The 18,770-nt window shown below is 33.6% G+C and overlaps 1 protein-coding gene across 2 annotated transcripts in view; it reads right to left on the reverse strand.

Annotated features, from left to right (window-relative positions):
* LOC118186650 (trafficking protein particle complex subunit 12) overlaps window positions 1-18,770 on the reverse strand; it is an 80,042-nt gene that overhangs the window by 34,278 nt on the left and 26,994 nt on the right. For both annotated transcript variants that reach the window (XM_035356766.2, XM_035356767.2), the window contains exons 6-8: window positions 13,897-14,010; window positions 3,774-3,912; window positions 3,552-3,664 (exon numbers count right to left, since the gene is read on the reverse strand). In XM_035356766.2, the coding sequence (XP_035212657.1) occupies window positions 3,552-3,664; window positions 3,774-3,912; window positions 13,897-14,010 (366 nt within the window). The remainder of the gene's footprint in view (window positions 1-3,551; window positions 3,665-3,773; window positions 3,913-13,896; window positions 14,011-18,770) is intronic.

An 18,770-nucleotide genomic window follows, 5' to 3' on the forward strand; every position in this document is an offset into this window, starting at 1 on the left:
ACATAGAGACTAAACTCTCTGCTGCCTTGAATGCTTTGGAAGTTTGGTGTGATACTGATAATATGGAAGTGAACTTAAATAAATCATACTGCCTGACTTTCTCACTCATGCACCAATCTTTGGATCTTCAGCTGACATATAAGGTACTCAAATCTCCTTGTGCGATAAATTTAAATATTTGGGTGTGACGTCTGTTCGCAAATTAACATGGAAGCCACATGTTGAGGACTTGTACAACTGTGCTACGGAGAGACTCAGTGTCCTTAAATGCCTTGGGGTTGCACTGGACAAACCCTGCTTCAAACGTATCATTCATTTATCCCCCCCTTCTGACTTATTGCTGTGAACCACTTGCTGTGGCCATAGAAAATGTACACTAGAAAAAATCCCAAATCAGTGCTTATGCATTGTTTCTGGAGCCGTGAAGACCACCCTAATTGACGCCATGTTTATGTTAACTGGTGATAAACCCTTCAGAACCATAATCCAAGAGAGGGCCTTAATTCTCTGGGAAAAGATCATTAGAGTTCCTGGATGTCTTTCACTCTGGAATGAAGTCAATCAGGATCTGACTAGAAATCTCAAGACCCAAATGGGCTTTCTACATAGAGTTTTTCAGTTAAAAAATTCACTTGGTTTAATAAATGAACAAGAATTACTTGTTCCACTACAAAATCCAATAAATTTGAAATCTTTCTGGATTAATCTTCACCTGGGTCAAAAAGTAACGAAACGTAATACGGATCCATCTATTTTGAGAGCCCTCGCTTTCGATGTATTAAATAATTTTTACCCTGAGTGGCTTCGGATCTTCACTGACGGATCCCTCCTGTCTGATAACCCTAATGCAGGTGCAGGAGTTTTTTCTGAAATTTTCTCTTTCTACATCCCTGTGGGCCAAGGTTCTGTGTTTGTTGCTGCAATTCGCACAGCTTTGTACCAGCTACCATGCCACTTAAAAAAATTCTCAAGAGCTGTTATACTCAGTGATTCCCGCTGTCGGCTAACGTTTCAGATAAAAATCCCATATCACAGGACATATTGGATTGTCAACTTTTACAAAACCTGGCTTCACTTGAGAAACCAAGTGTTCTCCAGTGGGTTCCTGCCCGTTGTGGGATTCCAGGTAATGAGAAAGCCGACTTCTTGGCAAAAAAGGGTGCTTTAATCATGCAGAATATTTCTCGTTCTTTGCCTTTCCATACTGTTAAGGACCTTATTAAAAGATCTATCAAAGTACGTGCTCAGGAAGATGTCTATCATCGTGTTTCTCATAAGTCTTGGAAGAATGCTATCCCGAATTTGTGTAATGGCCTAAGGTGTAGAGCTGTCGCTGAATTCCGCCTTGCCACCCGACATGACTGCCTACAATATCACTAATAATATATCTTCATAGATTCAAAATTGTTCCTTCTCTGATATGCACTCTGTGCAGCTCTGGAGAGGTGACGGATGCCGCACATGTCTATGTTCTTTGTTCTTGTATATTTGCTGTAACTGTTCATAATCTGCCATTGGAAATAATAAAAAAAAAAAAAAATGTTTCTATTGACCCACTTTGAAATATTTGAAAACTGTATAAAATTATCCCAGATTTAGTGATAAATTTCCTTAATTTAATGATAATGTTTTATAAAAATTAATATTTTCTGAAATTGTGTACATCTCTTTCTGAAACTGTGTACTCTAAAATCACTTCTGAATTTCTGAACTAACTCTAAAATTTCTGAAATTGCGTACTCTAAAATTATTCTATAATATACCTTATCACTTGCTGAGTGGTTAACCACAGATACTGAGACCACAGATACTAGGTGTTCATTCCCAGGCAAATGGTTTGTTGTCATAACTTTCCCCAAGTCTATGAGCTAGTTTCTTTTAGAAAGTCCTTGCCCAAAGCATCTCTTAAGCAGACAGCCCTGATGTGCTTTGTTGTATTCAAATGATGTGATTTAGCCTAACATTTTAAAACACATAGTTTCTTCAGAAATCTTTAATGATAATTCAAATGTAAGTTTTTAATATTATAAAATAGCTGCTTTGAACAATATGGTTGTTAGTGAAAGCAACTGTGCTATACTGTTTTGCCTTTCCCTGTCAGCACAATATTGGTTTACTTCATACTGCACAATGATCTTAATGACAGATATTTGAGCAATGAACTCTAGCCATCTTCTCAGATAGATATTTAAACAGCAAATAGAGTTGTTTAGATAAAAAAAAATATATATATATATAATTTATAAGTCATAAGCTGTTGAAGAAATTTATGGAGAAGAGAAAATGGCTGCAGTATCAATCTCTAATTCTGAAAGGAAAGACAGCTTGGATGAAATGGATATCTGCTAAAAAAAATGAGATTCTATAATATGTACATACTTGATAGTAACAAGATATGGATTAAGAACTGTTTAACACAAGCAATAATGTTAAGATACAATGAGCACTTTTAATCTAAAATTTAAAATGAAGTAGGGAAAATTGTTTACATTTTGAATTTAATTTTTAGACCAAAATATGATACAATTATGACTACTTAAAAGGAAAATCTTTATATATATATAAAAGAAAAACATTATAACACATCCACACATACATATAATAAAAAATTATATAATTTAGCAGGAAAAATTAGCTTAAACACACTAAGAGCTGCTGCTACTAAGACACAGTTATGTAAAATTAAGCATGATTATCACAATTAATTTACACTTTTTTTAATCAGAAAAAAATAAATATTATTAAAAATGAACAAAAATTTGAAACTTAGAAAGCAAAAACCCAAAAATAAAAAACAGCAAAGAAATTTTTTTTGTAGATTACAAACATATTTGTTACTTTTCCTCTTTCTTTTATCTATAGATTTACTTTTCTGTATTTTTTACTAATGTTCCCTCTTTAAAATTAAGAAGCCAAATTATGAGGAACACATTTCTGAGGTGAATTTAACAGGCTGAAAAACACATACCAATAAATGAACTAATACTACTGTAATTCAATTTTTCAAAGAAGTTAGTTAAAGTCCAATACTATTTTCTTTTCTTTTTTTTTTTTTTTTAACTCAAACTATGCCTTTTGCTGTCTATCTGTACTTTGTACATTACCACCATGAATCAGATGTTTGTAAAATGATATACTGAAAAAATTGGAGGGGGGAGGACATAAGTGGGAGAAATATGTGACTGAATATAATATTTATTTTTACTTATTTTCTTATTGATATTTTTAATAACAAATTTTGCTTTGTGCAATCATTATTCACACTGTGCACCTTACATTTTAGATTATACTGTTTGGCATCCTTAGAGTTTTTTAAGGGTATATATTTCTTTTGCTTTGACAATTTATCATGTTTTTGCTCTCCTTAATGAAGAGTTGTAAATTAATTGTTATTATAATATTGGCTGCCACATAAATGTTATTTTAAACACTTTTAAAAGAGTAATAAACAATTTTAAGTATTCATTCTTACAAAATATCTCAATGAAGAATATTATAAGTAAATACAGTCACAGAATGAATATTTCTATGATTTATGACAGTATGCTTACTTTTTGAATGACATTAAGAATACGATGCATATTATCTAAAGCAATTTGATGATTGCCTTGATACTGTGGTAATTCAGCAAGAAGAATTCGAAATGAGAAAGGTACCATTGTGCCTACAAAGAATTTTTTTAAGTATACAATCTGTAGATAACAAAAATTTTTAAATAAAAAGCATATTTTCAAAGTACAAATTTAACAGCATAATATTAACAAATACAATACCTCTTTTTCCTTTAAACAGGTCAGGATAATACTCATAATACAAATCTGGTTTATCCAAATCACCAAATGCTGCACTCTCTACCTCAGCATACGAAAACTTCCGAAGTTTAACCATCAAAGCCAGACGTGTGTACCATAACTGTGTAAAATAAAGATTTTTTTCAACTTTTATTGGTGAATAAATTTAAAAAAAATCCTAACACTTAATTTGCAATTAAAAAATTTTCAATCTATCTCCATTAAGAACATAAAAATCAAACTGGATGAATGCAATTTTGCACGTATATGATCATTAAATACAGATGAAATTTTTAAGTTATTTAAGTTAATGGTGCTGCCTAAAATAACAGAAATGCTTAACACATATTCATTATACAGTGGTACTTTGGTATACATCCTTAATCCATTCCAGACCCTGGAATTTGACATACACCAAACAAACATTTTCAATAAGAAATAAAGCGAAAATGATTAATCATTTCTTACAAAATATCCCATTGTTACTATTATAACACTGTTTAATGTTAAAATATAAATGCAGTGGGTGAAATATATACTGTTACATGCATACTAACTTTGTAATGGATTGAATTCACACAGAATCAATGATAGCTTAATAAAATTTATTTTCGCAAAAGAAACACCTTACAATTCTGGAACTTTTCACAATGGTACTCATACAAATCTTCTCAGCATGACAGAACGCAATCAGTAGTTACCACTTCAAACTACTAAGAATGTTAAAACCAATGCAATGCAAAGTGCATCTAAACAGAAGCTTTCACGGAAATCTCTCAATACTCTGAACTCAACTCTCAATTAAAAACTCAAAACTGATACTCTCTCTGGTCTCATACAGTTTTCCAACAGCCACTAAGATATTCCCATTACCTTCAGTTTTTCAAAATTGCTGGAAGGCGTACACAGAGTTACATTCGGCCAGATATGGTTACAGTTACATAGAGATGAAACCAGTTACAATTGCACAAACATTGGCCCAAAATATCACCAGACCTACGACATTTGAAAGTTTATCAAATTTTTGACAAAAAGCAGTTGCCCAAACCGTTGTGAACTTGCCACTATCTCACCTATTTCACAAGATAGCTGTTTACCTCAGTGCTAAATGAACTCGCCCTTGTAACCTTATTTCCAGCAAAGCTCGACTCTCTTGAGGCTTTTTAGGTTACATTATACAAGAGATGTAGGGTTTCATTTATTTTTACTAATGCAGTCAAAAGTCTTTAATCCAGACGTCCATAATCCAGAATGATCTATAATGCGGACCTCAAAGCTACAAACTTTCTGCGCATGCATAAATGCATATATGTATTTACGCATGTGCATAAATACATTTACGCATGCATGTTTAATGTATAACGGACGGTATAAGCTAAGCTAAAATTATCTAATTATCTATTTCAGTTAAAGTTGCAGATTGTGTTGTTACTTAATCTTATAATTGGATCCGGCTTATTAAATTTTGCAGAGTGTTAGAGCAATTTTATAAAAGTAAGCTTGAACTTTTGATTATGTCAAAAAGAATTTCCGATTCTGGAGCTGCCAAAGGATTTACAAAGCGAAAGTATGTTTCGCTGTCCATCACACAAAAAGTGGAATTGCTGCAAAAAATAGATAAAGGCATATCCTTTGTTTCTCTAACCATTCCAAAATCTGTTTATGAATTTCCCGCTGCTCTGCGGGGAGGGGGGTGACGTCGCAGCGCACAATGAACTGGAAGTTGATCTGTCAGCTCTATCCTTATCTTCAAAGAAGATGTTTTTATTTTATTCAGCTTATAATTCCTTACTAAATGTAGTACAGTCAAAAGTCTTTAATCTGGGCTCCTCGGGACTTCGGCGATTCCAGATTATCGGTTTTTCCGGATTATAGATCATCAATTTAAATCTGGTAAGATGCCATGCAGAAATTATAAAATTAAAAATATGAGACCATAATTTATGAAATAATAAGCAATTATGATCTAAAGGGTATCAAAATTTACAAAAAAAAAGCTTAATATTTATTTGTTTATTTTATTAAACATTTCTTTCAAAGCGCGCATGCGTAAAGCTTACATTACACATAGTTGAAATTAGAAAATTGCAACCAGAAAACTATTTGATGGGTATTCGTGATATTTATAGTGACAAGGAACTTGATTTAAATCACATCAAAGGAGTACATCGAGATGAAATACTACATTTAGTAAGGAATTATAAGCCAAATAAAATAAAAACATCTGCCCTGAAGATAAGGACAGTGCTGACAGATCAACTTCCAGTTCATTGTGTGCCACGTCCGCCCCCCCCCCTCCCCGCAGAGCAGCGTGAAATTGATAAACATATTTCGGAATGATTAGAGAATCAAAAGATATGCCTTTATCCATTTTTTGCAGCAATTCCACTTTTGTTTGATGGACATCGAAACATGCTTTCGCTTTGTAGATCCTTCGGTAGCTTCAGAATCGGATATTCTTTTTGATATAATCGAAAGTTCAAGCTTACTTTTATAAAATTGCTCTAAACAGTCTGCAAAAAATAATACGCGAGATCCAATTAGAAGCTTAAGGAACAACGCAATCTGCAACATTAACTGAAATAGATAATTAGATAATTTTAGCTTAGCTTATACCATCTGTTATACATTAAACGCACATGCGTAAACGTATTATGCGCATGCATTAACGTATTATGCGTTGACGCATGCGCAGAAAGTTTGTAGTGTTGAAAAATATGACTTATTGTAACCCTTTTTCTGCATCATCTCTCCTCCTTGAAATGAGTCTAACTTTTACATAAGTTATATATAGAACATCTAGTTTAGTTCTTATTTTAAAGGGATATAGTAGTTACTTCTACTTCCTTTTTCACTGCCACAGTTTGTATTAAGAATGGACTGTTTCAGCCTAATTAAGATGCAAAAACGAAACCTGATGTTATGTCTTCTGGAAAGCCGAGTCGTGCCGATAGCTGATTGGTTGCTGTGAGATGACGTCATGTCTACTTCAGGTATAAGTATCTTGCATCGCTCTGGCTCATCCCTTCTAGTTCCTGTTTCTTTGCTCCTTGGTGTGCAGTTTCCAGCCCACATTGGAAGATGAATGCGTGCAGTCCGGTGATAAGTGCCGTGGTTCCAGTCTACAAGATGACTTTTTCTGGATTCTCAAAAGAGGCTATGATGTGAACGACTGCTGTGGGCGGCATCCATGTTCTTCATGAAGGCAGCATTTAACACAAGTTAGCGGCGATGTTTTTCTAAGCTGTGATTCCCCGTGTTTAACTACAGTGAGCGGCGTTTTGCTGGTTTCATGTGCTCTCAAGGATTTCATTTAAATTTTTTTCAGGTGCTTTCTTGACCATGAAGCATGGACTTATTGATTGTGTAGCGAATTTCATTATAACCGCATAATTTCTGTTTAGTGATATGTTTTTCGCGTATTGAATGCCAGTATTTGGATCAGGTAAAATATTATTTAATAGTGTAACTCTTGGGGTGGATTATTAATTAAGTGAAATTTTTGATAATGATTGTTATATTTTTTTTACATTTCTGATATTGTTTAAATTTATTCATTATGTTTTTATTTATATATATTGTTAATAAATTGGTTAAGTCTAAAAACCTTTTTTTTTTGTCTTTAATGTCTGCACAGCACTTAACCTTAGGGAGCTTCTATTGCTACTGCTGCTAAATGTTTAATTTTACAACTTTAAACTTTGCTTTTGCATCATGTAGCTTTGAGGTCTGGATTATAGATCATTCCAGATTATGGACGTCCGGATTAAAGACTTTTGACTGTATTTCATCTCGATGTACTCCGTCTTTGATATGATTTAAATCAAACTCCTCGTCATTATAAATATCACGAATACACATCAAATAGTTTTCTGGTTGTAATTTTCTAATTTCGACTATGTAATTTCGATAATGTATGCTTTACGCATGCGTGCGTTGTAGAAATGTTTAATAAAGTAAACAAATAAATATTAAGCTTTTCTTTTTGTAAATTTTGATACCCTTTAGATCGTAATTGCTCTTTATTTCATAAATTACATTTCATATTTTTAATTTTATAATTTCTGCATGCCATCTTACCAGATTTAAACTGATGATCTATAATATAGTATATAATAGATAAAAACCGATAATCCGGAATTGCCGAAGTCCCGACGAGTCCGGATTAAAGACTTTTGACTGTAGTTGTTTTAAATTGTGAGCTTTTTCTGTTTTCTCTTATTCCCTTTGCATTTCTTTGCCAGGATGTAAATGAGGTGCTGGGTGAACGACAGTATTTAAACTGTTAGAGTGAAAAATTTAAAAGAATGTTATTTTGCTATTGTTAGCATATGCTGCTAATTCTTATAACTGCTAACCTTAAATATCAGCTTTGCAATCTTGCCACTGAATTACTGTTTTGCAAGCATAGATTTTGAGTGAACTTGTTAGCTTTATACTGAATTATGTAGTCTTGTACTGCTCCTACCTTTAATTTAGTATTATGTATCTTCTAAGTTTTCATTGCAAGTGGTCAGTGTTTGTAAGCACATAAGTCTGTGCCATCTGTAAATTATATAGTATTCAATAAAAGGGTCTTTTACACCTTTCCCTTGGTTGTGTTTATCTTCAAATCTATGCGAGAATTCTCAAGGAATAACATTTAGGTAGATATAGACACATTTTATCTTACAGGTAAAAAGACTAGATCCTACAGAGATATTTCAATTTCCAAAATAATTTCACTAAAATTATTTACATATATATATAAAATTCATAACATTCCTTTTTTTTAAGGACTTCACTTTCCGGACACTATACACCTTGGCGACGAAGTCATAGTTACAACTTATTAAAAACGATGCAATAATTTCAATAAACAACAAATCACATATTAAATCAATAAATAAAGGCATGAATTTAACAAATTTATTTACACATAGGAACATGGTCTTAGTACACATACTACTTACATAATATGCACTATAAAGACTACGTCTATGCCCATAGTAAAGGGGCTAGCTTGTCATAATGAATGATTTTAGGCTTAGAATTTGATGATTTACGGATCCGAACTACAATGTCATTCAGCCTGTTTAGGACTGTGTAAGGTCAATCACTGAGTACTATAGTTTAGAAGAAAGTCCTTTCTATTGAACTGGACTTGATAACCACACCTTGTCATCTTCATTGAATCATTGTCCTGTAACTCTTATCTCATATCAGGTTTTCATCTTCTCTGTTGCCAAGTTGACTTGCTCTTATGCAAAACTGGGCAAATCTTCAAATTTGCCTGGTGAACCTCAATGTATGCCTCAGATGATGAAGGTGCTCCAGAGGATGACCAAACAACAGATTACAAAGCAGTTGAAGGTCAAGACCAAAAAGCATCTGGGATGGGGACAAGCCGATAGTCTCACTGACAGCACTGCGATAAGCCACTAATAGAGGTAACTTCTGGTTCTAGTCCTGCTGCTTTTTGGAAATCATCAGTGGGAAGCTATTAAGGATTGTTCAATTAAAACTGTCTACCAAGCCATCTGACTGGAAATGCAAAGGTTTGGTTTTTGTCAGTGTCAAGTGCTTTGCAGAATTAATTACAGCCAAGAAGATGAAATTCCTTCCTTGATCAGAATGTAGCTGAAGAGACATTCCAAATCTATGCTACCGTGACAGTCTAGTGATCAGAGACAGGATATGCTTCAGACTACATTCTACACAAATCAATGTCTTACTGTCATCAGGAGTTCACGGTAGGTCTCGGGATGTCAAAGATGATGCATTTAAAAAGCGCTCCTACATTGAAATGTAGCAGCTACTTTCAGCACAGTTTCTTCTGTACTTTCTGACCTGCACAGGCATCACATGATTGGCACAACTTTTGCATATCAGCCCTTGTTTTACTTCAGTAGAAGAGCTCTCAAACTCTACTGCAAAGTCTTCATTATTCCAAAGCAGAATCTTGCTGAACTGTTAATGTAGTTCTTCAAGGATGTCAGCTGCCATCAGAATTTGTTTCCATCATCTGATTCGAACTTCTGGTACAAGACACCATTTTGAATATAAAATGAGTCTCAAAAAGCCCAATATTGTTTTGTTGTAGGATTATAAATCAAAATATCCTGCCACTTAGGCTTCCTGTTTGACTGAAGACTCCATGAAGTCAGTTATGGTTTCAGTGTTGTTGGCTATCTTGCAACTGGTCTTTCCCAACTTCATCACTCCATGGGTCTGAGTCAGATGATGTTGAATTGATAACTTGACCTACGACCATATTAACCAGCTTGTATTTCACTTCAACACTAGAACAATATTGGCAGCTTTCTAGGCAGGGTCTTCTACACAAAGCATTATTGTTTCTGTGTGATGATCCTTTATGAAGATGGATAGTGATGCCATATTTCTGCAGTCTCTATACAAGTCAACGATACATGATCTGTATGGAGCAGGAATTTTCTGTCGTAGAGGTGATTGTGGAAATGTTCTATGGCTTCAACTAAAGTGAGCAACACTTTTCTTGTGACACAGTAATTCCTCTCTTCTTTAAATAGACATTTGCTAAAGCATGCTATCAAATGTTCTTGACCGTTTACTTCTTGGGAAAAAACAGCACTGATACTCTCATTCCTCGCACAGGTGTGAAGAATAAATGTTTTGTCAAGCCGAGGATATATCAAGATTCTTGCAGATCTTAAAGCCTTCTTCAACTCCTAAAACATTTTTTCCCATTTCTTCATCCACATGAACTTTTGCTTACTCTCTGCCAGTTTAAGAAGGGTTCTTGTGATGGAAGAAAAGCCCTTCTGTCTTCTATAGTGGATGCAAAGCCCAAAGAAACTTCTCAGCTGATGGATACTTTTGGGGCCATCCTTTAACTGCTGACACTTTTTCTGGATCCATACACACATCTTTGGCAGAGATGACATGTCCAGCGTATGTCACTTCCTGTCTGAACAATTTACATTTGGCAAAAGTAAATTTTAGATTTGCTTCCTTCAATTTCTGAAGCACCTTCCAAATATTTTCAAAATGCTTTTCAGAAGTTTTCCTGATCATAATGTAATCCAGGTATACCAGATAGGCTTTGTAGGAATGTGCTGTCAGCTCATTCTCTTTGAGGTGTTCGAAAGTGGCTGGTGTGTTACATACTCCAGACGGCATCACACTGAACAGCCAAAATCCTTGTCAGCATTCCTCTGTTCATCGTATAATTGGGCATTTTGCAATAACTCTGATGTAATGCTCTCTGAAGACATGGATTCTGGAGTGTTAATGTTCTGATTAACATTGGTCACTGGAGTATATGCCACAACCACTTCACCTTTCTTAATAACTCTCGCCTTTTCTGTTACCTTGGCAACTCTCACCGGGATAATGGTTCACAATAGGTTGACGAGTGCTGAGGCTACTAGTACTCCTTTCGGGCTGTTACAGTTCTTGAGTTACATTTACTATGGTTCCATAGCGGAAATTTCTATTTTCGGCTATGGAGCCAGGAAGTAAAAATTCTGTTTTTACTCATACTGTGATATTATCTAGAGCTATTATTTGGCAGCCCAATTTAATTCTTTTATCTCAAATTTCAAATAAGGTTATGTCCTCAGAGACAGAATACAGAGCCTTTAAAGTCCAAGGAAAAAGTGTATTTCCTTAGAAATTCAAACCCGAGTACGAAAGTATCTGCAATGTTAGTCAAATATGCCATGTGATGGGTAAGCACATTTCCAAACAAGATGCTAACATTTAACTTTCTGTCAATATCAATTTTATGACTGGGCACATTTTGAAGGGAAAGCCAGGCAGTGCCCAGATGAGTTTACCTTCCAATTGTTAAGCCAAGTCTTTTTGAATGATGGTAACATTGGCTTTTGTATCGATGGTCATATTGCTAGGAACTCCATTTATATGATCCATGATGAAAAGTTCATTACTCCCATCATTCACTGAAGAAATCTGAAGTGATTTAAAATGGTTTTTCTTAATATCTGGCAACCTCCACCCTACAAAGATGGCCACTAATTAGTTTCCCTCCTCTTTACTGAAAGCAGTTTAGCTCCCGTGCTTTGTGGTGTTCTGCAGTTCCTTCATAAATGGCCTTCACCACTGCAATTTCAGCACATTAGGGTCAGTTCGTTCTCACTCCTGTTTCTGCCTCAAGGCACTGACTTACCTGATTAATTCATCTACATGAAATTTCATGATATCCTGGGAGCCATCGATGAAGTACTGAAGACACTCCCATGTTTCTTCATGCCTTGCTCCTGTTATTTCCCTTGTTTTTGATTAGCAGTCTAAAAGTGAGATAAGATAGACTTTCAACATCTGCGGCGAGCTCCTGGAGTGTCTCAATGGGCTTCTAGTGGTGAGATTTTAACGGAAGCCTGCAGTAGTCTTTTAAACACTTCTCACCAAAGCGCAGCTCCAACATGTGGGATAGAGCCTCTTGTTTTCAAACAGAGTTTGAAGGATATCCACTGCATCTACTCTGAGAGAAGTGAAAAGATGGCAGGTCTTAGTTTTTGAATACCATCCATTTACATTTGCCACTATAGAGAATTAAGTCTTGTCACAAGATCATTTCTTCACAGCTTTCAATACAAAGTTGAGAAGACATTACAATTTAAAGGTTGTCTGAATTGTGTCCAGCTGTCACTATAGATTTTCTCAAGCTGTCAACTTATTTGCCAACAGCCACAGAAACTCTCACTGATTTGTTGTTCAATAGCAAAAACTCTTTCTTCATTTTCTCCAACTTTATTTTCAACTGCATCTGTTTTGCCTTCCATAGCCTTAAACTCATTTATTATTATGGCAGCAACTTCTCTTTTTATTTCTTCTTGATCTGTTTCAAGCCTTCTTTGGCCAGCTTTCATCTTTTCTTAGCCTGCTTTCACCTCTTCTCTAAATGCAGCAAAGCCCATCAACACTTGTCTAAATTGCTTTTCCATCATTCTTGTCATTGGCATTAAATTACACTTCTAACACCAAAAATTGTTATGTGCATATGGACTAGACTTAATGCAAACAGAACCGATGACAACTTGATAAAATATATTTTATCAAAAGAAACACTTCAGAGTTCTGAAAATTTTCATGAAAGTACTCGTAGAACTCTGCTCAGTATGACATAGTACAATTAGTAGATATCCTTTGAAAATTACTAAGACCATTTTATAAAAGACAATATAAAAAGTTTCAAATGTGTAAGCTCAACACAGCTCTACATCTCGGTAATCTGAGCTAAACTCTTAACTAAAACTGATGCTGTTTCCAGTCTTATATAGTTTTCCCACATATGCCAAGAAATTTACAGTACTTTTGATTTCTCAAAATTGCTGGAAGACATACACAGTTTCAGTTACATAGGGCTTATACCAATTACAGTTGTATAGGCATAGGAAGAAATGTAGGCAAATGATTACTAAATTTGGTGACAAAAATTAGTTGCCAACAGCATTGCTAGCTTCTCTAGTGCTAGAAATGCTTACCTCAGATTGCTACTTACCTCAGATGTTAAATGGTCTTGCCCCTGTCAATTTCAAACAAATTTCAAACAAAAATTTTCACATTAAAAAGAACATATTTCAGAGCAGACGTATACCAAGGCACCATTGTGCTTTAATAATTTATTGAGAATTTCCCGATTTGCTGCCTTTGAATATTGCAAATAGAGTACATCAAAAGTTGAAAAATACAAACAGGAATAAAAGAAAGTGTCTTTCTGATGTGGAAAGTAGTAATTTGAATTCACTTTTTACAAAACTTTAACAAATCAGAGGTTACATTAGATGCTTTGCAATGAAGTTTTGCTGTAGAAAAAGCCATAGCATCTATCAAAATACAACGAGACTGGTTTATTAGTATTTCCAAGATTTTAAGTACTTTTTTTTTGGCAAAGGTTATTTACAAGAGTTTGATAATGCCATGAAAGAATAATTTTTTAAATGCCACACAAAAAGATTCTATTGTCAACAACAACTGGAGTAATTCTTTAATATTATGTTTAATAAATTATGCACTTAACATAAATTTCTTAAGGTTCAAATTATTAGAAACACACATTCTTTACTACCTTTAAGAAAGGAATATTAAACAACTTTCCCGAATTTCTGAAATGTATACTTACACGTAATGTATATGGTGTATGTTTACTTGGTTTGCCTTCATCGCCTGGACCTTGATTACATGATTTCAGTAATCTTTTAGTAAGGTTTATGGCAGCATGGTAACATTCTGCTTCCTAAAAACAACAAAGTCAAATGCGCTGTAGAGTAAACAACATTAAAAGTTTAAAAAAATTGCATAATTATCATTACAATAATTTTGTACACATGATTTTATTAATATAAATTTTTATCATCACCAGAAATATATTAAAAATTATTTTTAGTATCACATACATTTAATCATGCACATTTATAAAAGTTATTTCTGGATTGGATTATTTCATTATGTGTGTAATTTATTACACACATAATGAATTACCAACCTAAAGAAAAAAACCAAAGGAAACTATAAACTGTATTTCAAAGGAAAATGAACTACATTCACATAACACAGGATCAAACCTGTTTGATTGCAGGGAATAGAATTTGGTGATGGTACTAAAGTTACAGACCTCAGCAACTCAACCACTGATCAAAGAAAATTATCATGATTCTAAAATTTTACTTGTGCATTAAATGTATAGGCTTATAAAAGTAAGGTTTGTTAAAATTCTATTGTCTTTTGTACATAGCTTCAAACTTACGAAATATGTTTATTAAAAAATGTTGATAAAATATAGAAACAACAACAGAAATGAAATCAAAATCATAACACAGTACATTTTGATATACTTAGCATAATTGAGGGAATTTACTTTTAAATAATAAGGGAAAATAAATTATATATTTACAGATGAAGAAGAATTTTCTAACATTATTATAAAATACTTGTGCACACAACACGAATAAAATTTAAAGAATAACTAAAACAAACAATTCTATCATAATTAAAGGTGCTATGCTAAGTATATCTTCATATACATGAATATTCTAAGCTACAGAGGCTGTTCACAAATTTTTTAGACAACTTTCCTTGAGTAGAAAAACAAATCGCCTGCTTGGAAAAAATTTTTTAACTGCAACTTTATTTTTGAAAGTATAAATTATTATCTGCTACTTGATAATTTTGTTTTCATGCAAAATGGTGCTTTTAAAGAAGCAATGGACAAAAGGTTATGTTTGTGCTCGTTACGAAGAAAATTATTCATATTTAGTTATAAAAATGTTGCGAAAGCCATGAGTTTCCATTATCTAAAGCAATGATATATTGTCAGTAAGAAAAGAAAAAAGTGTCAAAGTTTGGCTTCAAGGAGAAATACTATTCAAATTCAACAAACACATTGAAGGAAAAAACAGAATGTTTCGAACATTACAAAGGCAAAAAGTTTAATGTTAAAAGAAAACCAGTAAAGGAAACAGTTGCTTAATCCTTAATATGCTCAGTGCCAACTGTTAACAAAATGATTAATGCTGATTTCAAGCTAAAAAAGGCAAAAACACACAATGGGAGTCGTCTTTTTCCACAACATAGCCTCGAAAGCAGAATGCACAGCAGAATTCTCCATGAGAAACAATTATTTGGACAAAAATAGAAAAATGTTGTCACAACAGATGAATATTAAGAGTATTTAAATGAATGCAATAAAAGAGATTCATTTATTAACATCAAAGAAAAGAAAAAAAAAAAAAAAAAAAATGTTAGACCATGGTTCAAAGAATCTAAAGAAAGTTTTTCAAAGGGATTTATGATTGTTATTGGTTTTTGATATAACAACAAATAAAGATTAAAGAGAGTGAGAAAACTGCTAACGTCAGATCCATATATTATCAGGAATATATTTTATACCCAATTTACGAATATGAAATACCTTCTCTTTACCCACAGTCTCAATCAGTAGAACTGCATCAAGACAAACAAACAACTCTGTTGATCCTTAAAACATTCATTAGACAAAATGACTGATTTTAGAACATTTAGGGGTACTTACGTATTATCGCAACCAGGTTGGCGCGATTTGTAAGTTTGAGTAAAGAAGTATGAATAGAAAGAAAATGTACATTTATTAATTACAGATAATTTTTAATACAGTTTTTTATATTATTTTGTTTTAAAATATAAAATAGCAATTAAACCCTTCCAGTTTCGAATTTGAATAAGTTGCAGAATTATTTTTTCGGTGGAAATCTTTTGCCTATTGCTTTTAGCACTGTTTGAAAACCATCTTCCCCATTAACAGCTTGAGCTTGGCACCATATAAGTTCGATAAGGTATGAGTCAAAATGATGATGGCCTGTTCCTCTCTGTTTTTTGCTGTGCCATTTGGCTGAGCCCCACATGCGCTGTACACGTTGTGTGTGAACGCCCGTGTTGGGATCCACAAAGTCATATTTGTGATTAGCAGTTCCATGCAGAAATCCAGCATTTTCGAACTCACTTGTATTGTATCCTTTCCAGCAATCTGAATAAATGATGCTTCCTTCCTTGATATTTTCGCAAATTTTTTCCATGAGGGTAACGGCGCTTCTGTTAGGTACAGTAATCAAAAAAGTCTCTTTCTTTTCTCTGCAAATTCCGCCGAAAACCCATTGCTGTGGTAGTACACGCCCAGTGTTATTTTTTCTTTTTACAAATAAACTTTCGTCTAAATACATAGGGTTGCCATAAGTAGGGTTGCCAAATTTGGTGATTTATGCGAATTTTGGCCTGGTTGCGTTAATACATAAGTACCCATTTAGGCACACAAAGAAATGTATTTGACCACAATGTTTATACATTGTACAATATAACTCTGTCAATTGGTTCCAATATAAAATCCTGATCTGAAGCACCATCTCTTTGATCTAATGTAATATGTTCTTTGAAGGATTTCATCCAACTTTTGACTGTTTATATTTTATGAGCATGATTCTTTAATGCTTTCTTCAGTTGATTTTTAGATACACCAGCACTCTAGTCAAATAAACATTGCAAATTTTAAAATGGTAGGAAAAATTGTTTCTAAGTAAATCAACTTGTGTCTTTTGAATCCAGCATGAAATTTAACTGTTTGGTATATAAAAAAGAAGTACATGTAGTATGTAAGAAGTAATGCATGTAGTATGAAGTATGTAAGAAGTAGTATACTCTATGTAGTATGTAAGAACTTCAACATGAGTTTTAAACATTACAAGAATATGTTATTACTCAAATGGGCAGTCATTTGCAATTTAATGTATTATTTAGGAATGTCTGGCATTCATTTGTCATTTAGTCATTTCATCACCAAGAATGCTGTCCAGTGTGTACTAAAGGGGGCAACTCTTCTACACCCAGGAGAAAGGAGAAGCTCCATCCCAGCTTTGATGGAAAACATTCAGATGGGGGTGGACTGATCTAAGGATTTCCCACTTAAGATCTAAGGATTTCCCACTTGCACATACTAACACACCACTCGAGAAGACTTCATCTTGCTGCATGATTTAAATGCCCCTATACTACATAGACAATATATACTTACAAAGACACTTATCCTCTCTGAAATTCAAATCCAGACCTAATGATACAGTAGCCAGCATCACTAACCACTATAACAATCATAGCAGCATTATGAGAATGCAAAGTGCACACACACAAAAATAAATAAGTAAATAAAAATCAAATTTGCATTAACCAATTTAGTAATGCAGCTGCTCTTTAGAATATGAATCAAATACACAAAATACTTTTGCTTATTTGCATGACTAATGAAAGGTAAGCATACACACTATATCAAAAGATTTTGGATCAACAATAACTCAAGGGACTAAAACATAATTTCTGATTCCTTAATACTTTGATAATTGAGAAAGATTACAGTCAAAAGTCATTAATTTGGACACCCATAATCCGGACCTCAAAGCTAGAAACTTTCTATGCATGCGCACAGGCGTATTATGATTCCTTAATACTTTGATAATTGAGAAAGATTACAGTCAAAAGTCATTAATTTGGACACCCATAATCCGGACCTCAAAGCTACAAACTTTCTACGCATGCGCACAGGCGTTTATGAGTGCGCATAAGACCTTTATGGCTGCAAATATGTGTGTGTGCATGCGCGTTTAATGTGTAACGGATGGTATAAGCTAAGCTAAAATTATCTAATTCAGTTAATGTTGCAGATTGCATTGTTCCTTAATCTTCGAATTGGATCCGGCTTATTATTTTTTGCAGACTGTTAGAGCAATTTTATAAAAGTAAGCTTGAACTTTCGATTATGCAAATAGAATATCAGATATATATTTCCTAATATGTAAAGGATCTACAAAGTGAAAGTATGTTTCGAAACCCAAAATCTGTTTATCAATTTCACGCTGCAGCGCGCAATGAATTCGAAGTTAATCTGCCAGCACTATCCTTATCTTCAGGGCAGATGTTTTTATTTTATTTGGCTTATAATTCCTTATTAAGTGTAGTATTTCTTCTCGATGTACTCCGTCTTTGATATGATTTAAATCAAGTTCCTCGTCATTATAATTCGCTTCCGATAGTGAAGAAAGTGACCCAGAGGTTATTAAAAATGAAAAAATTTCGATTGACAAATTAGTCGGTATTCTCAACACAGCAATTATAGGACTTGAACAGCGGAACTTTGTAATTAAACAAGAAATTATGTCTTTTTAATAGAATTAAAGAGAAAATATTATCACATGAAAGGAAGCAACTTACACTGAAAGAAATGTTTAATAAAGTAAACAAATAAATATTAAGCTTTTTCTTTTTGTAAATTTTGATACCCTTTAGATCATAATTGTTCTTTATTTAATAAATTATGGTTTCATATTTTTAATTTTGTAATTTCTGCATGCCATCTTACAAGATTTAAACTGATGATCTATAATCCGGAATCGCCGAAGTCCCGATGAGTCCGGATTAACGACTTTTGACTGTATATACTCAGAAAATGTATTTGTTACATCTTCACAACAAAGCAAC

This window comes from Stegodyphus dumicola, chromosome 9 (assembly GCF_044657685.1).
Source record: "Stegodyphus dumicola isolate Sdum_Otavi_A_Nest chromosome 9, ASM4465768v1".
NCBI classification, from domain to species: Eukaryota; Metazoa; Arthropoda; class Arachnida; order Araneae; family Eresidae; genus Stegodyphus; species Stegodyphus dumicola.